At 46.4% G+C, this 26,222-nt stretch overlaps 1 protein-coding gene and 1 non-coding gene across 6 annotated transcripts; one reads left to right on the top strand and one right to left on the bottom strand.

The window, feature by feature from the left end:
* Positions 1-315: 315 nt before the first annotated feature.
* LUC7L (LUC7 like) lies at positions 316-25,226 on the bottom strand. Of its 5 annotated transcripts, none has more exons than XM_069487215.1 (11): positions 25,043-25,204; positions 24,128-24,198; positions 23,042-23,136; positions 19,781-19,879; positions 11,208-11,318; positions 9,669-9,812; positions 4,539-4,715; positions 3,343-3,431; positions 1,892-1,921; positions 1,301-1,468; positions 316-663 (listed from the first exon to the last, which is right to left on the bottom strand). In XM_069487215.1, exons 4-11 carry the CDS (start codon positions 19,874-19,876, stop codon positions 522-524), a joined length of 957 nt encoding a protein of 318 aa, XP_069343316.1. In that variant the 5' UTR covers positions 19,877-19,879; positions 23,042-23,136; positions 24,128-24,198; positions 25,043-25,204; the 3' UTR covers positions 316-521. The 5 variants fall into 5 exon arrangements, with proteins under 5 accessions (XP_069343316.1, XP_069343317.1, XP_069343314.1 ...); XM_069487216.1 differs by lacking the exon at positions 25,043-25,204 and adding an exon at positions 24,495-24,582; XM_069487213.1 differs by lacking the exon at positions 24,128-24,198 and having other exon boundaries at positions 1,264-1,468; positions 25,043-25,226.
* Positions 14,879-14,987, top strand: LOC138394928 (U6 spliceosomal RNA). Its single transcript, XR_011235442.1, has one exon. It is a non-coding gene; the product is annotated as a U6 spliceosomal RNA (small nuclear RNA).
* Positions 25,227-26,222: the final 996 nt, after the last annotated feature.

Here is a 26,222-nt window from a genome sequence, read left to right as displayed (position 1 = left end):
CAGCACGGCTCTGTGAGCCACAGTCCCAGCTCGAGGCTGTGACAGCGGCGGCTCCCTCCTCCCCCGTGGAACGAGCTCGGTGGTCTGCACTGCAGGCGGAGACGGCAGCTCAGACACCGAGAAAGGGTACGTGGGACCAAGTGAGCAGCCGTGCACACCTGGCACACACCAGGTGCTGAAAGCCGAAAAGTATCCAACAGTAAGTCGCAGTTTCTCTGGGGGTGACAGTAGCACCAGTGGGTCACCTCCACCTGCAGAGGGCCACGGTGAAGTCCCCAGAGCAGAGGAAGCACACACCCCCACCGCAGCCGTCACCAGGCAGTCCGTCAGATTTATTTATTCCTACTCCACTCAACCCCGGAACACAGGAGCGACTCTGTAGAACCCTAGAAACTCACAGCTAGCTCCAAAACAATAGAAATTTTAAACTACAAAAGATGAGTTGTTTTCAGCAAATATAAAGGGTAATTTTAGGCTGTGTTGAACATTTGCCAGACTATTTACAAAGCCCAGGCGTGGGTTCAGATCTCGCCGGCCTCCTTCTCCTCTGACTTCCGCGAAGCCGCCTTCCCGTTGGAGCTCTCCAGCCTCCAGTCAGCGGAGCCCCGCTCGCTCCGCCCACACTCCCAGGACTCCTCTCTTGCCGCCCGCTCTCTGGAGAACCTGGGGAGTGGGAACCAGAGGCTCAGTGGAGGCTGCTGGCCCCTTCCTGGCTGGCTGCTCAGGACGACAGTGTGGGCCTCAGCACCAGGCCAGGGAAGGCCATGCACCCACCGCACCCCAGAAAGCTACGGCAGGCTGGGGGCCAGCCAGGCCTGCCCCCTGCACAGAGAATGCTGGGCAGCCATCAAAAAGTGACCTTTGCAAAGATTTTAATAAGGTAAGCCCTCATTTAACATAAAGGGAGCAAAGGAAAATACAATGAGATTATACACATGGAATATGATCCACTATGGGGGAAAAAAGCCCAGAATCAAAAACCACAGAGGTAAACAGGGCCTGGTCAGGCCATGAGTCTCGGGCACTGCGCGTATGGGTGACAGTGCACAGGGACCCAGAGCTCCGGCTGGGGAGGTGCACGAGCAGGCCCTGCGGTGCTGCGTGAGCGCCTCCACGGCCCGCAGACCCCCCAGAGCCCCGACACTCGGACCCGCAGGTGCCCAGCCGCACTGTGAGTGCAAGTCCAGCCCCATCCCTACCAGACAGGCCCAGGGCCCCGGACAGACCCCGAAGACCCTGGGAGCACAAAGAGAAGGGGCTCACTCCTGGCTGCAGCTACTGAAGGAGTCAGAGTAGTTACTTGTATTTCGCACTCCGGTCCCGGGAAGCCCGGCGGTGTCCCCGGCTGTGGCTCCGGGAACGGCTGCGGTGGCGCCGGTGTCTGTCTCGGGACCGGGAACGGGAAGACTTCCGTCGCTCCCGGGATGTAGACCTTGACCGCCTCCGACGCCGGTCGCGGGAGCGTGACCTACAATAATCAAAGGCTCTGAGGGTGGAGACACCACCGGCACCAGCACCGACACCCAAGGGCCCCACCCCGCAAGGCCCCTCCTCTCTCGGAAGCTCTGCTCACTGCTTTCCTCACATACCCCTCTTTCCTCCCACAAATTCACAAGTTAGGGTTAACGTATTCCTGGCAGGTGATCTCGGAGGGCAGACCCTACCCAAGGGTGGCCTGGGTAGGGTGACACTCCTGGTCACCCTCAGATCTTCCCACTCGTCAGCAGTGGATCCGCCCACTGCGCTAAGCCACAAGCAACCCCTGTGCCTTGCGCCCTTCACAAGCCAACCCCACCTACCAGATTACAATCATCAGGTTAAAAGTATTAGGAAAAATGCTCATGGAGAGAGACATTTGCCTGAGAACACACTAACAGATCTGGAAACCTACCTCCTGCGATCTCTGGTTCTTGATCCAGACCTAAAAAGGGAAAAAAGGTGAACAATTTCCCAAAAGCACCCCCATTCCCCACCCTCTGACAGGAGGTGCCCCAAGCCCCCAAGACCTGGTGTCTTCTGGCTGGTCACCCCCAGTCTGCAGTGAGCAACTGCCCACGGGGGCGGCTGGCCTCCTCCGCAGCGGAGGCACACTTGGTGGCACCTCAGTACCCAGGTACCAGACACAGCCCCGCAAAGTCACAAGCCCGTAGGGAATCCGCGCACGCCGAGGGTGGACTGCCACACTGGAGCTCGTTAAATGGCTCTCCGAGCCTTTACCACGGACACGAGCACGGAACTTACGCACGGAACAGACACTGGGCTGGGCAGGAATCTGACCTCAACAAAAAGATACCGAAGTGCAAGTAAAGCTCTCAGTTCCAAACACAGGCTCACTGCCAGGCGGGTCCCAGGAGCCCGTGCTGCTGCCCAACTAGCAATCTGAAAAAGGCACACTGCGAGGCCTCACTCGAGGCCCACGCTGAGAGCACCCTGCAGCCAGTAAGGACAACTGGCCCCACACACACCCGCGGTGCTCGGGGCCTAAAACTCGGCTGCGTGCCGACGTTCACAATTGCCACGTCGGTCACCTCTGTGCAAAAAAGAACTGTGTGTTTTGCTTAGTATGTTTCCATATGTTTGAGTCTCTTTACAATCAGAATCTACTGCTGGATAATTGAAACTATAAAAAGAAACATAAAACACCACAAACATTTGCCTCTTCTGAGTTATGCACTGAGGAATTCTTCCTGGAAGGCATGCATTTTGGAACTTTCGAGGACACAAGCTATGTCCTTCAGGAGAGCATGGCCAGTGCTGGCTTCCACCTCCACTTTGCACTCCAGTCACCGTCCCCCGAGTCCGCATCTCACACTGGATGTGGCCAGAGGCGAACTCTACTCCCCACCTCACCTCCTCCTCACCCGAACACGTCTCCCAGTCTTCCCTGCTGCCCTGGTAAGTTAGGGAGCTCCAGGCCAGAAAGCAGGGAGCCAGCTCCACTCCTCCTCTGCACACCTCACACACTACCAGCAAATCCTGTCCGTTCTAATCCCAGAACTTGTCCAGACTCACCTGGGGCCTCCAACCAGCTCCCCCAACTTCCACGGCCTCCACCCCAACTGCGAGCCACAGGGTGGCAGGCACCTCCTGCCCGCCCCTCCTCTGCCTCTCCGCACTGTCGTGAGCGCCAGAGCCCACACACTGCCTTTAACCACTTGGCCCCAGAGCCCTTCCCTGGCAGCTACACAGTCCCCGGCCTGTCCACACTCCATCAGACTGAACATGCTGCGAGTTCACTTATTTTTCTTATAACACCACTTCGATATTTAGCAGATCTCGACCACTCCAAGCAACAATTCAAAGGGTGGAGCAGGGTCCCGTGTGCCAGCGCCCCAGGCTCACCTCCTGCTCAGCCGCTCCTCCCGCTCCCTCTCCTCTCTCCTCCTCAAGCGATCCTGGTTTCTCTTCTCCTGCTTTTCAGCCACAGTTTTCTAAATAAACGAAAAACAGGGAAATAAGAAAGAGCAAGTTATACACGCTACAGTGTGAATGCTACTTAACTAAGCACCTTTATATGATCTCAGTATTGGCCATTTAAAAACCTAAGAGAGGCCGGGCGTGGTGGCTCACAGCTGCAATTCCAGCACTTTGAGAGGCTGAGGCGGGAGGATCGCTTGAGCCCAGGAGTTCGAGACCAACCTGGGCAATAGCAAGACCCCATCTCTACAAAGAATAAAATTTTAAAAAGATTTAGCTGAGTGTGGTGCCATGCACCTGTAGTCCCAGCTACTTGGAAGTCTGAGATAAGAGGATCACCTGAACCCAAGAGTTTGAGGTTGCAGTGAGCTATGATGACGCCACTGCACTCCACCCGGGGCAATGGAGTGAGACTTTGTCTCAAAAAGAAAAAATAAATAAAAATAAAAACCTAAGAGAAACTCTTAGGAAACAGGAACACATTCATTTTTTACTATTATTTCAACATATTGTGGGGGTACAAAAGTTTAGGTTACATATATTGCCCCTGCCCCCACACCCCCCCACATTCATATTTAAAACTTTGTGCTCAATGAAGACAATACATGAAAAAATACTATACCATGACATTTTAAAAATTCGGGGCTGGGTGCAGTGTCTCTACAAAAAATTTCTTAAAAAATTAGCCAGGTGTGGTAGTGCAGAAATGTAGTCCCAGCTACTCGGGAGGCTGTGGCAGGAATATCGCTTGAGCCCAGGAGTTTGAGGTTGCTGTGAGCTAGGCTGACGCCATGGCACTCACTCTAGCCCGGGCAACAGAGCGAGACTGTCAAAAAAAAAAAAAAAAGAAAATTATCTGGACAGCTAAAAATATATATAGAAAAAAATTAGCTGGGCATGGTGGTGCATGCCTGTAGTCCCAGCTACTCGGGAGGCTGAGGCAGGAGGACTGCTTAAGCCCAGGAGCTTGAGGTTGCTGTGAGCTTGATGCCATGGCACTCTAGCCCGGGCAACAGAGTGAGACTCTGTCTCAAAAAAAAAAAAAAAAAAACCAAAAGAAAAGAAATGTGAAGACAACCATAAGACTCCTCAGGTCTCCAGAACACAAGGCATTACCGTACCCTCAACTGATCAAGCTTCTCTCGGATCTGAATGAACCCCAAGTGTAACTTGCCGCCGAAGTGGTCTGCCAGACGACGGTCGTTGTCATGGAGACCAAGGTAGGCTGAACAGACCTCACAGACACGCAGCTTTTGCTGTTGGAAACTGGATGCAGGCATGGAATTTCTGTATTCTTCCTGGAGAAAGGGAACAGAGATGGAACTGAGGTGTCCAGAATTGCTTCCATGTACACAACCTTCAAAATGGGAGTATCTGATGAGATGACAGAGGTGACTTTTAAAATAAATATTAAAAACAGGATTGTTCACAAAGGTCAGATATTTGTAACCAATTCAATTATCATTGTTTATTTAAGAAATGAAGTAACAGTCATGATATCAAAGTAACAAGGAACATTCCAAACACTCAGATAAGCAGGACTGTTCTCAGAGACCAGGAGGGAAGGTAGGTCTCTGTTTCTGCGAGACAAGAGCTTTGCAAGGACCCGAGCAGAAGGCAGAATCTTGAACAAACAATACACAGCAAGCCATGGGGCCTCTGCCCCAGTGTCCAGGAAACGGCACCCCAGTGCAGCCCAAGAGCTAATGTTTGGAAGGACAGACATATTAGACACATTCTTACAAGAAAAAATTGTGTACAACAGAATAGAACAAAACACACTCTGTCCAGAAGCCACTGCAGTCTTGAGTCCAATACAGTAAACATCTCACTCAGCCTCACAGCAAATACACCAAGCACAAAAGCAACGAAACCATGGTCACAGGTACCGGCGCTTGCGCTCAAGTTAAAATACTCCTTTCGAGATCCAGATTAAGAAATGCACTTCAATAGTCATTTATCCTTTTTTAAAGGAACTGTGAATATGGACGTAATCTTCCATTAATTTACACATTTAAACATTCCCCAGGAAATGCAAATTAAAGTCACTCCCACCAAACTGGCAAAGACGTACAAAAACAGATGCTCTCATAGGCTGCTGGTACGAGTCTTAGCACACTTAACGTGGAGTGCAATTTAGTAACCTACCTGTCGAAAAGGCACAAGTATGCACCACCACCCAGAAACTGCCAGGTGTGTGTCCTAGAACACTCCTGCATGCGCACCAGCAGACAGAAGGAACAAGGACATTCACTACAGAACCAATAATCCAGAGAATTGCCAATGAACAGTCATGTTCATACAGTGCAACCCTATGGCAATAAACTGAATAGATCTATACAGAGCAACATGGAGACCCCGACAAACAATGCTGAGTGAAAACCCAGCTTGCAGAAAAGCACGTGTATTATAGCAGCATTAATTAATGCAGGATTATTAAAATGCGTATCACACACACTGTACTCTCCACCTACACAGCTGATGGGTACAGACGGGCGAAGACAGAACTGAAGAACATGTGCTGAATGCAAACTAGCACCTGCCTCTGGGCAGGGAGAGCGCTGGGACCAGAGAGGAAGTATCAAGAACTTGCATTTCCACTGCAATATGCTACATCTTTTATTAAAAGGGGGGAAAAAAAGCCTTGAGGAAAAATGGTATGGTGAGTACACAGATACTTGTGATACTATCCCATCCCATTTGAAACTTTAAATACCATCCTCTAACATCTTTCAAAATAAATTCCAGGCCGGGTGTGGGAGTTGCCCAGGATGTATTCAAACTCCTCACGCCTGTAATCCTGGCACTCTGGGAGGCCGAGGCAGGCGGATCGTTTGAGCTCAGGAGTTCGAGACCAGCCTGAGCAAGAGCGAGATCCCGTCTCTCCAAAAAAAAAAATAGAAAGAAATTAGCTGGACAACTAAAACTATATAGAAAAAATTAGCCAGGCGTGGTGGCGCATGCCTGCAGTCCCAGCTACTCGGGAGGCTGAGGCAGGAAGATCCCTCGAGCCCAGGAGTTTGCGGTTGCTGTGAGCCAGGCTGACACCACGGCACTCTAGCCCGGGGAAGAGAGAGAGAGAGACTCTGTCTCAAAAAAAAAAAAAAAGGTGATAATGGAGCGAAGAGACTCCTATTACCAGTGACACCACAGCCTCTGTAAGCACAACGCATTACTTGTGCCTCCGGTGATGCTGGTGTAAACAAATCTCCCCACTCCTAAAGGCATAAAAGTCTAGCACAATAAATTACGTACAGTACATAATACGTGATAATGAGAAGAAACGTTACTGGTTTATGTACTCACTATTCTTTTATCATTAGAGTCTGCTTCTTCTCCTTATTAAAAAAAAATTTTTTTAACTGTAAAACAGCCTCAGGCAGGTCCTTCAAGAGCATCCAGAAGGCACTGTTATCAGAGGAGACGACAGCTCCACGAAATTTTAGTGCCCAGTGAGACACAGCATGTGGAGGCGGAGACAGTGAGGAGATCCTGACCCTGTGTAGGCCTCGACTAACGTGCGTGTTTGTGCCCTAGTTTTTCTTTCCTTTTTCAAGAGACAGGGTCTTACTACATTCTGGACCACTGTCACCCAGGTTGGAGTGCAGTGGCACAATCATAGCTCACTGTAACCTCAAATTCCTGGGCCCAAGTGATCTACCTTGGCATCTCAAAGTGCTGGGATTACAAGTGTGAGCCACCTTGTCCCGCCTGTGTCTTAGTTTTTAACAAAAAGTTTAAAAAGTAAAAAAAAAAATAGATTTAAAAATAGAAAACAGCTTATAGAATAAGGATATAAAGAAAATATTTTTGTACAGCTATACAACATGTTCGTGTTTTAAGCTAAGTGTTATGCAAGCGTCAGAAAGTTAAAAAATTTAAAAGTTTATAAAGTAAAAGTAAGCTACGGTTAATTTATTATTGAACCAAGAAAAAAGACCCCAAGACAAGGTCTCGCTGTTGCCTAGGGCAGCTGAAGCGCAGTGGCACCTCAACCTAACGAGGACTACAGGCACGCCCCACCGCACCTGGCTCATTTTTTAACCCTTTGCAGAGATGAAGGTCTGTTTGCTATATTGCTCAGGCTGTAACGCATAATTTGTATATATACTATATACCCTATTCTTGCAATAAAGTGAGGTAGAAAAAACAAAATGTTATTTAAAAAATTGTAAGGTAAAGAAAACGTTTACTGTACTGTATTTATTGATTTCATATATTCATGTTGCCTGTTTACAAGATGAATCACGTGACTGAAATGGGGGCAGCCGCAGCTACAGACATCGATGTACAGCACGTATCAAAGCAATCCAACTTGTCTTCTAATGTCATGACTTTTCTCTGCTTCCCGGGAGCACTTCTAACATTGCACTTCATGGGGGCCCCATGGTCTTACTCAAGTTTATGGCATTATGCTAAACACAAGGAAAACCAACCAGGAACCACAAGACCATTTTTCCTTTTTTAAAAGAAACAGGGTCTTGCTCTGTCACCCAAGCCAGAGTGCAGTGGCCCAATCATGGCTCACTGTAACCTTGAATTCCTCAGCTCGAGTGATCCAACCACCTAAGCCTCCCAAGTAGCCAGAACACAGGTCAACACCACCACACCCAGCTGATTTTTAAATATTTTTGTAGAGACAAGGTCTCACTACGTTGCCCAGGCAGGTCTTAAACTTCTGGCCTCAAGTGATCCCCCCGCCCTGCTCCCAAACTGCTGGGATTATAGGCTTCAGCCACTGCACCCGGCTGGCTGAGACCACTTTTTACTGCACTATGCTATTTACTAGAGATGAACTGCTCATTCCGAGACACAGGCACTATACAGTGTTTTACGCAGATACTTGCAACTTGAGGTCACCACAATAGCAACAGGAGGTGGCTACAAAATTATTATAGTACAGTGTGCACTGCAATCAATTTTATGCAGAGCTGATTTAACACTACATCTTCAAGTGTGTTCACATCTCTTCGACTACAAATGGTGCCATGTATAGTCTGTAAGTGTGTGCACAATCCACCCCCACCACCACCACCAGAAACAGGGTCTCCCCATATTGCCCAGGATATATTCACTCTCCTGGGCTCAAGCATCCTCCCACCTCAGCCTCCCGAGTAGCTGGGACTACAGGTGCACACCACCACACCCAGGTGTGTCCGTAAGTTTTGATAAATCTTAACTTCCCCTAATAATAGATATGTGAATATTTTATGGTAGAAAATGATAAAGCAGACTAGTATCTACATGTACCTCATGCATTCACAACATGCCTTTTAATTAAGTAATTAATTTCTTAGACAGGGTCTTGCTATGTTGCCCAGGCTACAGTGCAGTGGCATCATCATAGCTCACTGCAACCTCAAACTCCTGGGTTCAAGCGACCCTCCTGCCTCAGTCTCCCAAGCAGCTGGGACTACAGGCATGCACCACCACTCCCAGCTAATTTTTACATGTTTTTGTAGAGACAGGGTCTCGCTCTTGCTTTGGCTAGTCTCACTGAGCTCCTGAGCTCAAACGATCCTCCTGCCTGGGTCTCCCAGAGTGCTAGGATTATAGGCATGAGCCACCATGCTCAGTCTTTTGCTTAATTTTTTTTTTTTTTTTTTTTTTTTTTTGCTATTTCTAGGCTAGAAGGTTCATCTGCAAGTTTTTTCAAATTGTCACAAATCTTCAGAAATTTTCCAATTGAGTATTTTCCATGAGTGAATGGACTCGCAGTTCAAATCTGTGTTCAAGTGTTAACCGTACAGTATGATTCTAACCATATGATAATCTGGAAATGGCAAAACTACAGAAAAAGATCAGTGGTTACGAACGGTTAGGGGAAGGAGGGATAAATAGGTAGAGCACTGAGGAATTTTAGGGGCAGTGAAACTACTCTGTATAACACTACAGCGGTGGACACACGTCCTTATACGTGTTTCCAAACCCACAGGAAATACAATGCCCAAGAGTGAATCCCCACGGAAACTGTGCAGTGCGGCAATAATGATGTGTCAGGCAGACCCACTGATTGTAACACACACACCCCCCTTGGGGAGATGCTGATAATGGGGGAGTCTGTGTGGGGAAGGGAATACATGCGAAATCCCTGGACTTTCAGTTTTGCTATGTACCTAAAACTGCTTTAAAAAATAAAGTTTATTAATTTTTTTTTAATAAAATGCAGGCATGGCTTAACAGTAGTCAAAATGGCCAAGACCATCAAATTACTAAGATTCTCCTTTCTCTAAGACATTTCTCTCACCAACCTCTGCTTCTTTTTTCTTTGCACGAACTTTCTCCACTTCCATAAGAATCTTCTGGGATTCATCCACATTTCCTTCAGCCCCTAGCTGCTCAGCTTTAGCAAGGAGTTTTCCTATTTCTTCGTTCAATTCATGTACTTTTTCTGCCTGAAAGGAGAGAGAAACAAACCAGTAAGCAGGCATCTAAAACCACAAGAGTTTGCAAAGGAAACAAGTGTTTCTCCCGCTGCATTTGCAATTTGTCCTACTGACAGTAAATGGAACAGAGAAAGATCTACACATGCATACTTACTGCCACCACTGAGATTCTGACCCTAAACTAAACCTGTCTGCTGTATTTCAATAAAGCAGTGGCATCTGTCACCTCAAATGTTGTTCCAAGGATCATATGTGGTCGTTTTCCAGGTTTTTTTTGAGACAGAGTCTCGCACTGTTGCCCAGGCTAGAGTGCCGTGGCGTCAGCCTAGCTCACAGCAACCTCAAACTCCTGGGCTCAAGCGATCCTCCTGCCTCAGCCTCCCGAGTAGCTGGGACTACAGGCATGTGCCACCATGCCCAGCTAATTTTTTCTATATATATTTTTAGTTGACCAGATAATTTCTTTCTATTTTTAGTAGAGACGGGGTCTCGCTCTTGCTCAGGCTGGTCTTGAATTCCTGACCTCAAGCGATCCTCCCTCCTCGGCCTCCCAGAGTGCTAGGATTACAGGCGTGAGCCACCATGCCCGGCCTCCAGGCTTTTTTTAATGTCTTCTATAACAGTTCAATCTTCTGGGTATGGGTAATAAAATGTTTAGATATAAACACACAAACTTGGCCGGGTGCCATGGCTCACGCCTATAATCCCAGCTACTCGGGAGGCTGAGAAAGGAGGATCGCCTGAGCCCAAGAGTTTGAGGTTGCCGTGAACGAGGCTGACACCACTGCACTCCAGCCCGGGAGACAGAGTGAGACTCTGTCTCAAACAAACAAACAAAAAACCCAAAATCCCGCACACAAACTTGTGCTGTAAGCAAAACACCTAATTACTAAGATTTAACTTAGAAACAAAATAGCACTTTTGGTCCAATTAGCAATTGCATATATCCTAAGAAATGCTTTCTTTTCAATACTGGATAGAAAAAACAATGGACTCGGTTCCACTAAAGGGGAAACAGAAGAATGATGCAGCTGACACTCAGGCTAATCATTATACACACAGATCTATCGCCTTCTTCCTCCCATGACATGGATACACCACGGTTTGATCATTTCCCATTAAAGTTTTCCTGTTTTCTGCTGTATGTGGGGACGTTAAACAAAGTTTAAAAAACATGTATAGAAGGTTAAAAAACAGACAGGAAAAAAAAATAAGGACAGAGGCAGCAGCTCCTAAGGGGGTGAGTTCACCGACACACAGTGACGGCCGTCTGTCCTTCCTCGGGTAAGGCGGGGAGTCCTATCTGCCCTGCAGCCACGCAATCAGTGCTGCTGGTGAGTTAATAGCTTCCAACAACCCAGTTATCTGCAAGATAGTGATTCACACTGAAGCCACCGGGCATACCTTTGCAGAAACTTCCGCACTGATCTCCTCCTGTGTTTCCGCCAGCCGTTTCTTGGCAAGCTCGGTTCTCCGATCACATTCTGCGATAAAGGACTCCAAGTGATCCATTGCCTAGCACAGGAAAAGCAGAGCTATAATCATTTACGTGTACAGTCTCAGTGCTCCTTTGTTTGGCAGGAAATACCCTCCTGGGTTGGTTTCTTAAAGCCCGCAGGTTCAATGGGAAGATCTTAAACTACACTGAAGCTAACACATTCATCACTGCATTAAATTAGGGAGATCTGTTAAACCAAACGATTGTTCAGAAGCAGATTTCTCATCCAATTTACTTGTTTATTTCCGAAACTTATAAAAGGGCCCCCAACCCTCAACACCATTGTCAAGAAGTTTTGAGGAAAATTAAAACACATGGCCACAATCAACAGAGTTCTCTGAGGGTAGAGAAGGCCGACCCGAGTGCTAGAGGCCTCTTCCGGAGCTGTGGGAGATGCACGTGGTGTACTCACTGGTCTCTGTGAGCCACGCAAATACTGTTCCCTCATGTTCTAAGGGCAGAGTCCCCCCTTTCACCTCAAAAACAAAACAACAGAACAAATATTACTGAGAGCTGTGAATACATTTAGACATTTGCCTATTGTCTACAGTAGCAGGAAAACTGGTTACTATTTACCCAAAGAGATTAAAAAAAAAAAAAAAAAGAAAAAGAAACGAAACTCTAGAAATCAAATTGCTCTGAAAAGAGTTGGTAGGAAACAACCAGAAACTAATGAGTAAGCGTCACATATGCTCAAGTTAATGTGCCATAACTAAACAAAGGCCAGTGTGATTTCAGAAAAACACACAAACAGGACATCACTCTTCGAATAAGAAACACCCACGTTACACTGTGAGTCAGCTTGCTAATGCCAGCATGATGTCAAATGTGACAGTGCGTTTAGCAGTCATGACAGGTTTCCACAGCATGATCTATTACCAAAAAATAGAGAAAACTGAGTGGAGACAAGCCAGATGAAAGTTAGGACAACAGACCAAGAAGTGGTCACCTGTACCCCGGTCCCAAGACGGACAGGCGAGAGCAGGGCGCAGCTGCAGGAAAGGGCCGCACAAAGACCAGCGCAGCCTGCAACGGATCACAGCGACGCTGGGGAGGGTTATGGTTCCCTCCAACAATCTTGAGTATCTTTTTCAAATAAATTCATACTTGGGAGAAGGTCAAGACAGGGAAGAAGCTCCCGTGACGGTGCCAAGTCTCCCAGAAAGCTGCAGAAGTGCCACACTACCCTCACTCACGGAGTACAGCTCCCAGGTATTACTCTGCAATTCTGTAATTCAAAATTTCCTCCTGCTGGTCATCCAAATGTTCTCTGGTAACACATTTCACTACATTCAAATCAGAGAATCAAGAAAACAAATGATGTGGCAGTTGTTTGCTTATACGCATTTGTTGGCATAGACACCGTGTACGCCGTAGTTCCTGGCAAGAGGGAGAGCTGGCCGGAGCTCACCAGGACCACAGTGCCAGCGAGCTGGCGAGGGGCTCTGTGCCATCTGTGCTCACCTGAGACGACAGACCAGCCCGAGATGTACCAGGCTCACCCGAGCAGTGGTCCTCTACTCTCTCCCCAAGCAGAGAAATCACACACCTGAGACAGACCCAAGGATCCACTCACCAGGGTCAAATGGGGAACAGACACCCAACAACCTGGCAATGTGCTTACCAATAAAAGCAATTACCTGCACGTAAGCAGAATCCAAATGGGCCGTGGATTCAGATGTCTGATAACCTAAAAACTAAACGGCAAACTCCACAACACAGAACAAGCAAACCACGAAAAGATCTTTTAGCTGCCAAGTTCTTTAACAGGTGGCTCTCTCTGGTCCAGCGCCCCTCTCCCTCCCTTCAAAGTGTCTCTCCATTTCAGATAAAACTTCTGCAGAGGAACTCTCTCTCTCTCTCTCTCTCTCACGGTGAAACCGAAATACACCCGTCAAACTGCTAAGTAACAGTCAGGAAGCAGGGACCCTTGTGGGCTGGCTCCAAAGCCCCTGCACTTATCCCTAACAACTGAGGCCGTCAGCACCAGCCCAGTTTACAGATCAACAGAAGAGGGTAGGACAACCGGCTGTGGTCAGTGAGAACTGTCACAGCCACAGGTGCCCTGTGCTGTGCTGAGTGCTCCACATGCCTCCAACCCCCTGCAGAGGGACCCAACTCTCTAACCCACGATAGCTCACCTAGAAAAACTTAACTACTATACTGTAGATTTGTAAGACAGAAGAACTACATATAATCAGACCCGGTCTTAGTTGGTCTATTAAAGACAGTCTGGAAATAAGCTGATGGGTGTTGTTCTGAAAATCTAACAAAACATCATAAACCAAGCAAATTTGCGGAAAATGTGCCCCAAGTCTCACTCTTAAGCTCAAGCTGACAAATACCTTTTTATACCTCCGTGACTGGAGGACCTGAAAGTCTGGTACCCGGCTATGCTAACAAAGACCTGTAAAAATGGGAACTACCTCGCAATCCTAACATTTTGGGAGGCTGAGGCGGGAGAATTGCTTCAGCCAAGGAGCTGTAGACCAGCCTGGATAATAGCAAGATCCCATCTCTTCAAAAAATAGAAAAATTAGCCTGGTGTGGCGGCAGACAGCCATAGTCCCAGCTAGGCTAGAGGCTGAGGCAGGAGCATCGCTTGAACCCAGGAGTTTGAGGCTGGAGTGAGCTGTGATGATGCCAATGCACTCTACCCTGGGCAACAGAGAAAGAACCATCTCAAAAGGAAAAAAAAAAGAACCTCCCATACACCAATGGTAGGAGCATTCGCCCCTCTGGAGAGAACTTTGGGGCTATCTACCAAAATGACAAATATACACACCTTTCGGACCCAACAGTTCTACACCTGGGAATCTTTTTCAGATAAACCCCTAACACGCCAGTGTGCAATGCACAACCACGACCACCAATGGGGGACTGGCCATATATCACAGACACCCATTCTTTGACATACTATGCAGTCACAAAAAGGAGTAAGAAAACTCCTTAGGAAGGGCGCACTGGCTCACACCTGTAATCCCAGCACCCTGGCAGGCTGAGGCAGGAGGATGGCTTCAAGTCGGGAGTTCAAGCCCAGCCTGAGCAAAAGTGAGACTCTCGTCTCTACTAAAAATAGAAAAAATTAGCTGGGCGTGGTGGTACACACCTGTACTCCCAGCTACTCGGGAGGCAGGAGGATCGCCTGAGCCCAGGAGTTTGAGTTGCTGTGAGTTAGGCTGACGCCACGGCACTCTAGTCTGGAGACAGAGCAAGACTGTCTCAAAAAAAAAAAAAAAAAAAAAAAGAGGCGGTGGGGTGGGGGAGGTGTAGAATAGGTGTACAGTAGACTACCATTTGTGTACAAGGAAAAAATATAGATATACTTATCCCCTCTCGTATCCACATAAACTCTAAACAGAAGAAACTTAACAACTGGTTTACCTTTGGAGGCAACCAGGTGGCTAATAACCAGAACTAGAGGGAGGTTTTTACAACATACTTCCTGCATCTTTTGAATTGAAAATACATGAATGCTCTACTTATTTTAAAAATTAGTAACAGATACTGCAATCCTAAGGAAATAATTGATCTAGGCCATAATCTTCAACAGCTAATTAGGCCAAGGGCTGACAGGGACCTTTACAATTAACAGGTCACATGTACTAAAAACTGAAATGACACAGAGAAGACTAGCACTGGCCCCTGTGCAAGGATGACACGTCTTTCAAAAAAATAACAATTAAAGAAAAAATAAAAATTAATAAATTAAAAAAAATTAACAGGTCAACTGGTTCCAATTCCTGAGCCTCCTACTGTGAAGCAACAGGAACATAGTTCTGTTTCTGAAATATTCTTTTTTTGCTTTTTAAGGACACAGGTTCTTACTCAGTCACCCAGGCTGGAGTACAGAGGCATCATCATAGTTCACTGCAACTGCGAACTCCTGGGCCCAAGGGATCCTCCTGCCCCAGCCTCCTGAGTAGCTGGGACTACAGGTGTGTGCCACCACATCTGGCTAATTGTTTAACTTTCTGTAGAGACAGGGTCTTGCCGTATTGCCCAGGCTGGTCTCAAACTCCTGGCCTCAAGTGATCCTCCTGCCTCAGCCTCCCAAAGTGGCAGGATTCCAAGCAGGAGTCACTGTGCCTGGCCAGTTACCAAACATTTTAATATGAGCCTCTTATAAGGTCAAAAATGATTTTTTCTTTGAACATGTGTGCTAGAAATCTTCAATTAAAAAAAAAAAAAACGGCTTTTAGAGAGTTGGGGGAAGGAGTGTCTATCTTTTTAATTGAACAAGTAATTCCCATATATGGTAAATTTTCACACAGTACAAAAAGGTGTCTAATCTGCCCCAGCCCTCTGACCCACTTCCGCAAGACAAGAGTGTTCATCATCTCTTGGGTTCCCCTCAAACTACTCTCTACACGCGTAAGCATGTCAAGGAGTGTACAACGTCCTCCCTTAAAAAACACACACACACTACAGAAACATCACATCATGCTTTGCGTTTCCTCTTGACAACTCATCTTAGAGCTGAGTTCACATCAGCACACACTGAACTACCTCATTCTCTCTCCACGGCTTTGTTTCCTTTCGCCAAACCAAGAGCTACCTACGACAACCAGCTCCTTACTGAGGTCTGCTTCGTTCCCGCCCTTCACAATCTGGAGCTCATTTATCTTTGTGCAGATGTGCTCTCAGAGCTGGCACTGCTGGCACGTGCTTCGCCGTCTTGAGAAGCTGCGAAATTATCCAGGAGTTATCAGGACCACTCAGCTCCTCACCTCTTCAGTTCAGAGTCAGGGTGAGCAAAGGATTAGATGCTCGCTAGGAAATGTCCTTTTGTGTCCTTTGCCCATTTTTCCAATGAGCTATGTATGTATTATACATGCATATGTTTACATATATTGTTCCTGTCAATCATGAATAATCTTATATATAAAGGAAACTAGTTCATCCTCATACACACTGCAAATAATGTGTCTCAGTTTGACTTATTTTATGTGAATATTTTTAATCCAACTTTGAGATATAATTGACAAAAATTGGACATATTCAAAGTGTACAACGTGATGTCTTAATATATGTACACAACCAAACTAATTAACGTATCTATTACCTCACATAGCTACCATTTCATTTATTTACTTTAAAAGAGACAGGGTCTTGCTCTGTAGTCTATCCTGGAGCGCAGTGGCATGATCACAGTTCACTGCAGCCTCAAATTCCTGGCCTCAAGGGATCCTCCCCGCTCAGCCTCCCAAAGTGCTGGGACGATAGGCATGAGCCACTGTGGCCAGCCCTGCCTTTTTTTGGTGGCGAGAATAGTTAAGATCTACTCTTAGCAAATTTCAAGTATATAATATACCATTATTAACTATAGTTACCATGATACGTTAGATCTCCAGAACTGTTTTTGTGTATAAGACTTTTTGATGTGATATTTTAAATTTTATACAGACAAATGTATGTATCTTTCTCTTAAAGCTTCTATGCTTTATAACACCTCAAGATGACAAAACAAAATTCATTTTGGGGGGATCCAACTTGGCATTTTTCCAACTGGCCAACGCATAGTTTTAAACATTGTTCATTGACACCCTTCTGCTACATACTGGTTGAACACACACCCTTCATAATATATTAAATTACTATATATATTTCAATCTCCTGTGGTCTCAATTTCTTTGATTCATTAATTCATTCTCTAGCATTAGTCAGGCATTTAAAAAGTGAACTGACATTCTGGTTTAGGTTTATGATCCAAAAGGTATATTACTAAAACAGATTTTAGGCTGGCACAGTGGCTCACGCCTGTCATCCCAGCACTCTGGAAGGCCAGGGCGGGAGGATTGCTTGAGCTCAGGAGTTCGAGACCAGCCTTAGCAAGAGCGAGACCCTGTCTCTACTATAAATAGAAAGAAATTAGCCAAAACAACTAAAAATAGAAAAAATTAGCCGGGCATAGTGGTGCGTGCCTGTAGTCCTAGCTACCTGGGAGGCTGAGGCAGGAGGATTGCTTGAGCCCAGAGTTTGAGGTTGCTAGTGAGCACGGCTCACGCCACGGCACTCTAGCCCGGGCAATAGAGTAAGACAGTTTCAAACAAACAAACAAACAAAAAACCTGAGATTTTAACCGATGTCTGTACACCTGTCAGAGTTTCTGAAACCTGATGTCTTAAGGTACTGGCCTCTTTAAATAAACATTGGCAGGTTATTGACGAAATAAAACTCGAAATATAAAAAATTTCCATTTCTAAGCCCCAGCTGTTAATTAAGCCATTGGTAGAGACATTTTTAGTTAATTCAAAGATTCAACACTGAGGGTATACTGTGTTGTTAAAGAATGTATTTGAAAAAGAATTTCAATTTTAATCACTTTTTAAGACTACTGGTTTAAACAAATTATTCTGCAATGTCACTGGGAGACCTTTTTCCTTGAGTTTTGTGCTTCTACTGGCTCCCTCATCCCATGCTCAATCTCTGCCCACTCTTCACTCAGGGACCTGAACGGCACCAAACCTGCAGCCCAGCCTGGGATGCAGTGGCACTGACTCTGTCATGCTAGTGATGGAGGATAAAGGATAAAAAAGTATTAAAATCTAGGCCGGGCGTGGTGGCTCACGCCTGTAATCCTAGCACCCTGGGAGGCCGAGGCGGGAGGATCGCTCGAGGTCAGGAGTTTGAGACCAGCTTGAGCAAGAGCGAGACCCCATCTCTACTAAAATAGAAAAGAAATTATCTGGACAACTAAAAATATACATATAGAAAAAATTAGCCGGGCACGGTGGTGCATGCCTGTAGTCCCAGCTACTCGGGAGGCTGAGGCAGGAGGATTGCTTGAGCCCAGGAAGTTGAGGTTGCTGTGAGCTAGGCTGACGCCACGGCACTCTATCCCAGGCAATAGAGCCAGACTCTGTCTCCAAAAACAAAAAATAGTAAATAAAATAAAATCAAATCAAGGGACTCTAAATCATGTATTCTGGACAGGGACAGGAGTGAAAACTGGTCCCAAAGAAAAAAATCTTACATATTACAATGGTTTGTGTGGCCCAGTAAAGGATCACAGTACATAAACACATATGCAGGGTTATCTGTGGTATCAAAATTTCACTGGCAGGGGACAATTAGGGAAAAAAAATCTAAAAAAGGCTCCTTTGGGCTAGGCATGTGGCTCATGCCTAAAATCCTAGCATTTTGGGAGGCCAAGGCTAGAGGATCACTCAGGGCCAGGAGTTTGAGGTTGCAGCAAGCTATGATAAGGACACTGCACTCTAGCACGGGAGACAGAGCAAGACCCTGACTTTAGGGGTAGTGGGAAAAAAAAAAAAAAAAAAAAAAACGCTCCTTTGGAGGACAATGGAAAAAAAGCTGAAGAATGTTACTCTAAATTGATTGATTTACTGATGTAAATTAAATATCACAACTATTAAAGACCAAATAAATGCAAATTAAGACTACAATGACATGCCACTTTATTTATTTATTTATTTATTTTGAGACAGAGTCTCACTTTGTTGCCCGGGCTAGAGTGAGTGCTGTGGGGTCAGCCTAACTCACAGCAACCTCAAACTTCTGGGCTTAAGTGAACCTACTGCCTCAGCCTCCCGAGTAGCTGGGACTACAGGCATGCACCACCATGCCCGGTTAATTTTTTTCTATATATATTTTTAGTTGGCCAGATAATTTCTTTCTATTTTTAGTAGAGACGGGGTCTCACTCTTGCTCAGGCTGGTCTCGAACTCCTGACCTCGAGCGATCCGCCCATCTCAGCCTCCCAGAGTGCTGGATTACAGGTGTGAGCCACTGTGCCCAGCGACATGCCACTTTAGAACCACTAAATCGCGAAAATTAAATAGTCTGATAATACGAAGTGCTGGTGAGAGTACCTGCACTGTTGTTGGGGGTGTAAACTGATACAGCCACTTTATTAAACGAGAAACAAGAAAAAGAGCAACATTATAGAACTATCTTACAAAGATGAACACGGGCACCCCCACAAGCCAGCAAAACCTCTCCTAGGAATATACCCTAGATAAATCCTTATATACATGATTAAGAAAGTATTAAAAAATATTCATAATACTATTCGCAATAGCAAAGAAACTGGAATCATTCCAAAGGTCTATGAATACAGAAAGGATAGTCTGAGAAATATTCAAGCAGCAATGAACACAAACAATACTCAAAAACATGGGTAAATAGAAACATAATATTGAACAAAAAAAAATCAAGCTTTAAATACTATGGAGCCATTTTTATAAATCTCAAAAACAAACATTATCCAAGGAATCATAAAAATATGTAATGAAAATATTTTTAAAAGTAAATGATACATACAACATTGGGATAGTGATGGGGTGGTAGACATATAAAATGGAATTTGCCATGTTCTAGCTCTCAGCTAGAGTGATAGTACAACAACTATCTATTTTATTATTTTGCTTCATGACTTATATATGTTACGTTATTCTTGTTAGTTCAGTATTTGGTTCTTTGCAGTAGGAATGAATCATTATTGAATAAAACTTACATCCAATTCAAAAAACAGGTCTCTTTCTTTACTTGCAATCTCATAATCTGCTCGGAGGGCCAAGTCGTGGATTTTGGTACATTCTCCTAAGTCCATGCGCTGGGGAAAAGAAACAAAAACGTACACATGAACACTTACCCACCGCAGAAAACATGTAACATGACTTGATATTTCAACTATCACCAAATAAATATTTTTGTTTATTTTGAAATGGGATCTCGCTCTGTTGGCCAGGCTAGAATGCAATGGGCCAGTCACAGCTCACAGCAACCTCGAACTCCTGGGCTCAAGTGATCCTCCTGCCTCAGCCTGCGAAGTAGCTGTGACTACAGGCACACACCACCACACCCGGCTTAAACACCATTTTTTCGATATTACAGCTATAAAAAGAAAATTAAGAAGCAGAATATGGCTGAGAAGCCTTCTCTTTTACTATCATTATTATTTTCTACTTGGAACTAATGCATTTAACAGTATAAAGGTTTACATCTCTTTTAGGCCCAGAGATAACGGGACTGTAATCATGAAAATTACATTAATCAGCTTTTGTCAGTTTTATTTTTGTGTCAGTCTGTCCATTCAGTGACTGGTAACACGGAGGGGCTGTGGGGGATTGGCAAGGAAAGGGCCAGATACAACATCCACTCAGCAAGTTTCCAGGCACGCCTTCCTGCTGAGTAGGATCGCCTGAGCCCAGAAGTTTGAGATTGCTGTGAGCTATGATGACACCACTTCATTCTAGCCCCAGGCAACAGAGCAAGATCCTCTCAAAAACAAACAAAAAGACCCTACGTTTTCCCTTAAGCCTCAGTAAAATGATTACTTCCATTCCTCCTTGACCCACTCCCTACTCATGGCAGGAGACAGTATGAGCAAAACCTTGGACCTGGAGAAGCCCTTAGCAGACTGAGGCTCACAACTACTTTTATCTTTCTGCTATATCGTAAACAACTATACTCATTCCATTTCAATTTGTCACAAAACACAAACTCCACAGAACCATCAGTTCAACTACCCCTCACCTCTGTGCATCCCGCGATAGCAAGGCTCACCCTTTGTTCCCAATCCGTATCCCGACCTTCAGTGGCCTCTGACATCTGCTCATTTACCCCTTTACAAAGCACCTTCTCACACGCACAGGGGTCTCCTCGGTTTCCCCCTCGCTCTCAGCCGGCTTCTTCTCAGAGCCTCTTGCTGCACTGCCCAGGCCCGATCCCCAACACTGGAGTGACCCTGTTCGGGCTACGGTTCCTCACTACTCGCTCGATTCCAGAGCCTCTGCCTCCCTCTGCCTCCCTCTGCCCTCATCCACACCAGGCGACATGCCAGCAGCATCTCCAGTCCCTCTGCTCTCTCCTCCATCCACAGCACCGGATCCCCAAACGTCACGCGTTTTTCTCACCATGCAGGTCTCTGCTCAGACGTCCCCGAGGTGTAGGAAAACATCTGAGCAGAGACCGGAATGAGGCAAACTGACCTGAATGGAAGAACTCCACCACTGGGCCAAAGTCGGCAAGGGGCAAAAGGCTGAGCACCACAGGGCCGTGAGCTCCACACACACGTGGGCAATGGGAGTCCAAAAACCCACCAGAAGTAGCTCATTATCTGCTCACCTACTTATTTGCTGTCCATCTTCTTCCCCAACTATATGAGAGTCAAGACTTTGTTACCGACATAGTAACCTAGTGCCCGGCACAGAGCAGGTGTCCAGTCTGTACCTAACAATAAACACTTGCGGAAAACGCCCTCATTCTGACTCTCCTCACCACTGTTCCAGAACAATGCTACACAGGGCGCTGACCAAGGAAAACATGGCTGAAATCGTCACCAGAGTGCACATCTATCTGCGCCCTCTGACTTCTTCCACTAAGGACTTACCAAACATTCCAGGTTGTGCCTTCTGCCCAACGACCCTACAGCTAAACTGCTTTTGACTAGTGGAAGTCATTACTCCACACCGATTGCCACACTCACAACAATCCACAGCAAACAGGTTTCCGACACCAGGTCAAACAGCAGGCAACACCCCAAGGAGCCCCTGCACGAGGTTTGGCGTTCATTTTGTATTTGCTGTCAGAAAAGCCAGCTTGAGATTTAACACATCTGAGTGGCTTCCCAGAGGATGTCCCCTCAATGGTGATAATAAAAGCAATGGTTAATCATGAAGAAAATGTTCCCTAGTCCATGGACGTTTCACCCTTAAAATGAGTAGACAGTTTTTATGTCCCGTGAAGGAGCTGTAACATCTTAAAATGGGGTGATCTTCATGACTCCCTTTCTCCAAGTGGCTCAATCACTATAGATAATCCTCCACTCTTTAATTTTCTTAAATTCTATCCAATCTTGAATAAATGCACATTCCACAAAAGTAGCCATTTATCTGTTTTGCTCATCTGAAGTGGACTTAAAATAAAATTTTACAGGTCTATATTCATTGGATAGTGTGTTATTTCTTGAAAGGGTGGCATAATACAAAACTACAAAACCAATGTTATCTCCAACTTATTTTTTAAAAATCAAAGAATTGGGGGAAGAGAATGTACCTTGCTTAATCAAAAGTCTTGGTAACATTCACCTTGAAATCAAGCAAATTCACTCAGAATCTTCAAAGAATTATAGGCTGGGCGGGGCGCGGTGGCTCACGCCTATAATCCTGGCACCCTGGGAGGCCGAGGTGGGAGGATCACTCGAGGTCAGGAGTTCGAGACCAGCCTGAGCAAGAGCAAGACCTCGTCTCTACTAAAAATAGAAAGAAATTACCTGGCCAACTAAAAACATATATGGAAAAAATTAGCCGGGCATAGTGGCGCATGCCTGTAGTCCCAGCTACTCGGGAGGCTGAGGCAGGAGGATCGCTTAAGCCCAGGAGTCTGAGGTTGCTGTGAGCTAGGCTGATGCCACGGCACTCACTCTAGCCCAGGAAACAGAGCAAGACTCTGTCAAAAAAAAAAAAGGCAAAAAACTACAGGCTGACCTAAAGCATACTTTTTGCTATAGCTATATTACAATTCTTGCATAAGTTAGCAGTGGTATCTCAATATAAATGACTTTACAAATATCTGACAACTTTACAGACAGAATTTTATAGCAGTGAAATTTGTTCCATAATATAAAATCCCACCAAACCATCAAAATCTATAATCTGAAGGGCATCAGGGATTTTTGCCTATTAAAGGAAGACAGGTTCAACCTGAAAAACCTTCACTGCCTACATGCCACCCATGTTGGAGTGTTCCATGAAGTCCCCCAAGATGCACCTACCGTCCCAGCCAAGATGTCATGAGGGCAGCAGTCCAGAAGGTGACTCTTGCAGACACGGTCATCTGTAAACTTGACCCTCTGTCTGGTTTCGTCTCCTGAAATTCATTTGTGGTTTTAAATAAGACAATATTATCATGTTAACCACAAAAGGTTATCTGGTACAACAATTCATCTCAACGATTTGCAGGCTATCATTTCTGTGTTCTCCCCATCAAATACAATGAAATGCTGACCTAAAGACATTTACAACTGGCGTGGAATACACCTTTGTGGCCAAGCATATCATGGAGAATCACACTTAATGAGATCTGACTCCATCATTGTGCCAAAGAAGTCAGGGAGTCAGAAGTAAAAGGCTGCGCACTCAAAGGTCATTAGCCCCACATCTGCATGTGGGCATTGAGGTTCCAAAGACCCAGGCCAATCAGAGGGCCACGAATAACCACATATGACTTACATAGCTGGTAATTTCCACCAACAAAAGCTACTCATTAATCTAATCTTTTCGTGTGGACAGATGCATAGGATAGGCAGTGTTTTGCCCAAAATTACATGAAGCTTTCTAACTTTACCGATGACTATTAAATAACCTAGACCTATTCTTCCTAGCCCCCTTGCAGCCCCACCCTTAACAAAGAGAGTTGGCACCTGGGAGTCACTTTTAACAAGACAATACCAAAAAAAGCAAAAAAGGAACTAGGTTAGTCAATACACACTGTGAGTTCCAACACATACTGTACCCATCTGCATTCTTCAAGACCTCAGCTGCAGAATTTTATGCCCGCTGTTGAAAAGTTTTAAAGGAAAAGTTTTCTTGCCCACACCTGCAGTAAGGAAGTCAGGGGAATGATACATAAAAGTAAAGGCAAAGTGGTATGTGACAAATTTTAAAGGTAAGCTGTGTATATGACACAGAGCTGTGTAATACTAAAGGAGGAATATATTTTAGGATTTGCAAGCATCCAGGATTAATGTAGTGTCTTTTTATTGAAAATGTTTTCTTTCTAAACTACACTTTTAAAGTTACTTGTGAAAAAAAGCAAACACTTTTTTGTTATAACAGCTTAGAAATTGGTTGTGACTCACGGCTCGATGAACATGAGGCTTTTCTGCAACTCCCTTGCAGATTGATGTAGGCAGGCAAAGATACACTGAACCTTTATAAATAAAATAGAGGGGCCACAATTGTTCAGTTTGTATGAAATAAAAATATGGGAAGCAATTCAAAAGCAACTCAATATACAAAGAAAGCTAAAAAGCACTTATCCACCTATGAAATAAAGTGCAAAGAATCTGCACAGCCCTGCGAATGTGCCAGTGTGAACTTACAACTTCATTACTTCAGTAGAAAAGAAAACACAAGTCACAGCAGGTTTACAGTTTTGCAGAGAGGCACCCGCTTTCTGCGAGACTACCGTCACGATGCTGCGCTCCTCCCTACGGTACGACCTACCTACCGACTGCCAAGCGCTGGCTAAACAGAGGCTGTCCTGTGTGGCAGGGGGAGGGGAGGCTGGGAAAATTCTCGGCAGGAACCCACGTTAGAAAAGCTCAATTTACGGCTCCCCTTGCAATGGTACAGAACAACAACGGCCCGGGGTCTCGAGGCCCCTCCGGCTCCCGCGGGTGTAGCTTCTTCCCCGAGGAGCCTCGGCGAGTTCCGCCACCCGGCTGCCAGCGACCCGGCAGCCTACGCTGGTTCCAGTCCGCAGTTTGCGGAGCGGCGCCGGCTGCGGAGGAAGCCGCAGGACGGTAAATGGGAGCCCCGCTGGCGGCGCGGACTCCGAGGGAGGAGCCCGCCCGGGACCCACGGCCGGCCAGGAAAGAATCCGGGCCGGCGAACCGCTTTAGACAAAGGCCCGGCGCCCGCGGTCGGCGTGCGGGGGAGGGGGAGCGGCGCCCCGCGCAGGCGCAGACGCTCGCGGCCCCCGCCTCAGGCCGCCCGGCGACCTCGCCTCACTCCCGCCCCAACCCCTCGCCTGGCCGGCCGCCCTGACTCACCGTCCCGGGCCGTGCCCATGAGCTGGTCCAGCAGGGCCCGCATCTGCGCCTGGGCGGACATAGTGGCCGGTGGCGGCGGCGGCGGCGGGGGGGGGACCGCGACGGTTCCTCAGGGGGCGGCGGCAGCGGCGTGGCGGCGGCGACGAAAGATAGTCGCGTCGGCTTCGAGCCCGTTCGACTCTTTTCCGCCGCGGGGGACGCCGGGAGGAAGTACGTTGCGCTGGCGCACGGCCTGCTGGGAAATGTAGTTTCCAGGGCGGGGAGCGGACCTGCGACTGAGGCTCCGAGTGATTTGCGCGCGTTGCCCAAAGGGCGGAGCCAAAACCCCAACCCTGATTTTACTCCGAACTGCAAGACCTCAAACTGCTCTCTCCTGAGGCTGAACTGCGATAAAATAAAACGTAGTCAATCCAAAACAAGAGAATATAACCCGTGCTTTTCTGGCTGGCCATGAAACCGCGAGCGTATCGTTTAGCTACCCTGACGCTCGGTGTTTTTCTTCCGTGAAATGGGAATTGTAAAGCTGCCTCTCACATGATTTATGTGAAAGTTAAAGCAAGCAGGGGGGTTCTGTGTTACTACTTCGTGGTCGTCACTCTGTCAGCTCACAGCCCGCCATCCGGAGGGCAAAAGGAGACATACATGTAGGCAATTACTGTATGTTGCAATAGGATTACAGCGCGCATCCGTGTATTGTCCCGCACATACTTCTGTGTTAAATGTTCATTGCTGATCTTGGTTTGTCCGGTTAAATCATAGTCCAGGCTACCCTCATCTTTTAACTGGAGACAGCAACAGCCACTTCCTGTAGGGTCTTCTCGCTTCCATTCGCAGTCTCCTCCCCCAAGCACACACTAAATGTCTCCACAAAGCAGTACATTTGTAAATTCGATTATGTCATAACTTCCCATTGCACTTACAATAAAATTCAAACTCCTTTCCATAGCCTATTAGGCCTGAGAGATTTAGCCCTCCTGGGACCTTACCTCATATGGGTTCCATGCTTATATTGCCTCTGGGGACTGTGGTCTTTAATGCCCTTTCTGGCATCGAAACATTCTGTGACATGGAGACTGAAAGCTTAAAAAGAAGGACATTTCAGGACCAGAAACAGCATGACACCATTCTCTTCATTTCCTCACCCTCCACAGAGACTCATTATAACACCTAATATTTGAAT

This window comes from Eulemur rufifrons, chromosome 14 (assembly GCF_041146395.1).
Source record: "Eulemur rufifrons isolate Redbay chromosome 14, OSU_ERuf_1, whole genome shotgun sequence".
NCBI lineage: Eukaryota > Metazoa > Chordata > Mammalia > Primates > Lemuridae > Eulemur > Eulemur rufifrons.
Note: the sequence above shows the minus strand (reverse complement) of the source record. Positions and strands in the feature narration are given on the sequence as shown.

Bases quoted from the DNA above. Each gene is read 5' to 3' on its own strand.
- LUC7L (XM_069487212.1), bottom strand. From the start codon at position 25,103: ATGTCCGCCCAGGCGCAGATGCGGGCCCTGCTGGACCAGCTCATGGGC. The intron at 19,880-23,041 runs GTAGGTGCATCT...TCTTTTCCCCAG, and splicing joins ATGACATCTTGGCTGGGACG to CGCATGGACTTAGGAGAATG. The intron at 1,469-1,891 runs GTAGGTTTCCAG...TGATTATTGTAG, and splicing joins AGAACCAGAGATCGCAGGAG to GTCACGCTCCCGCGACCGGC.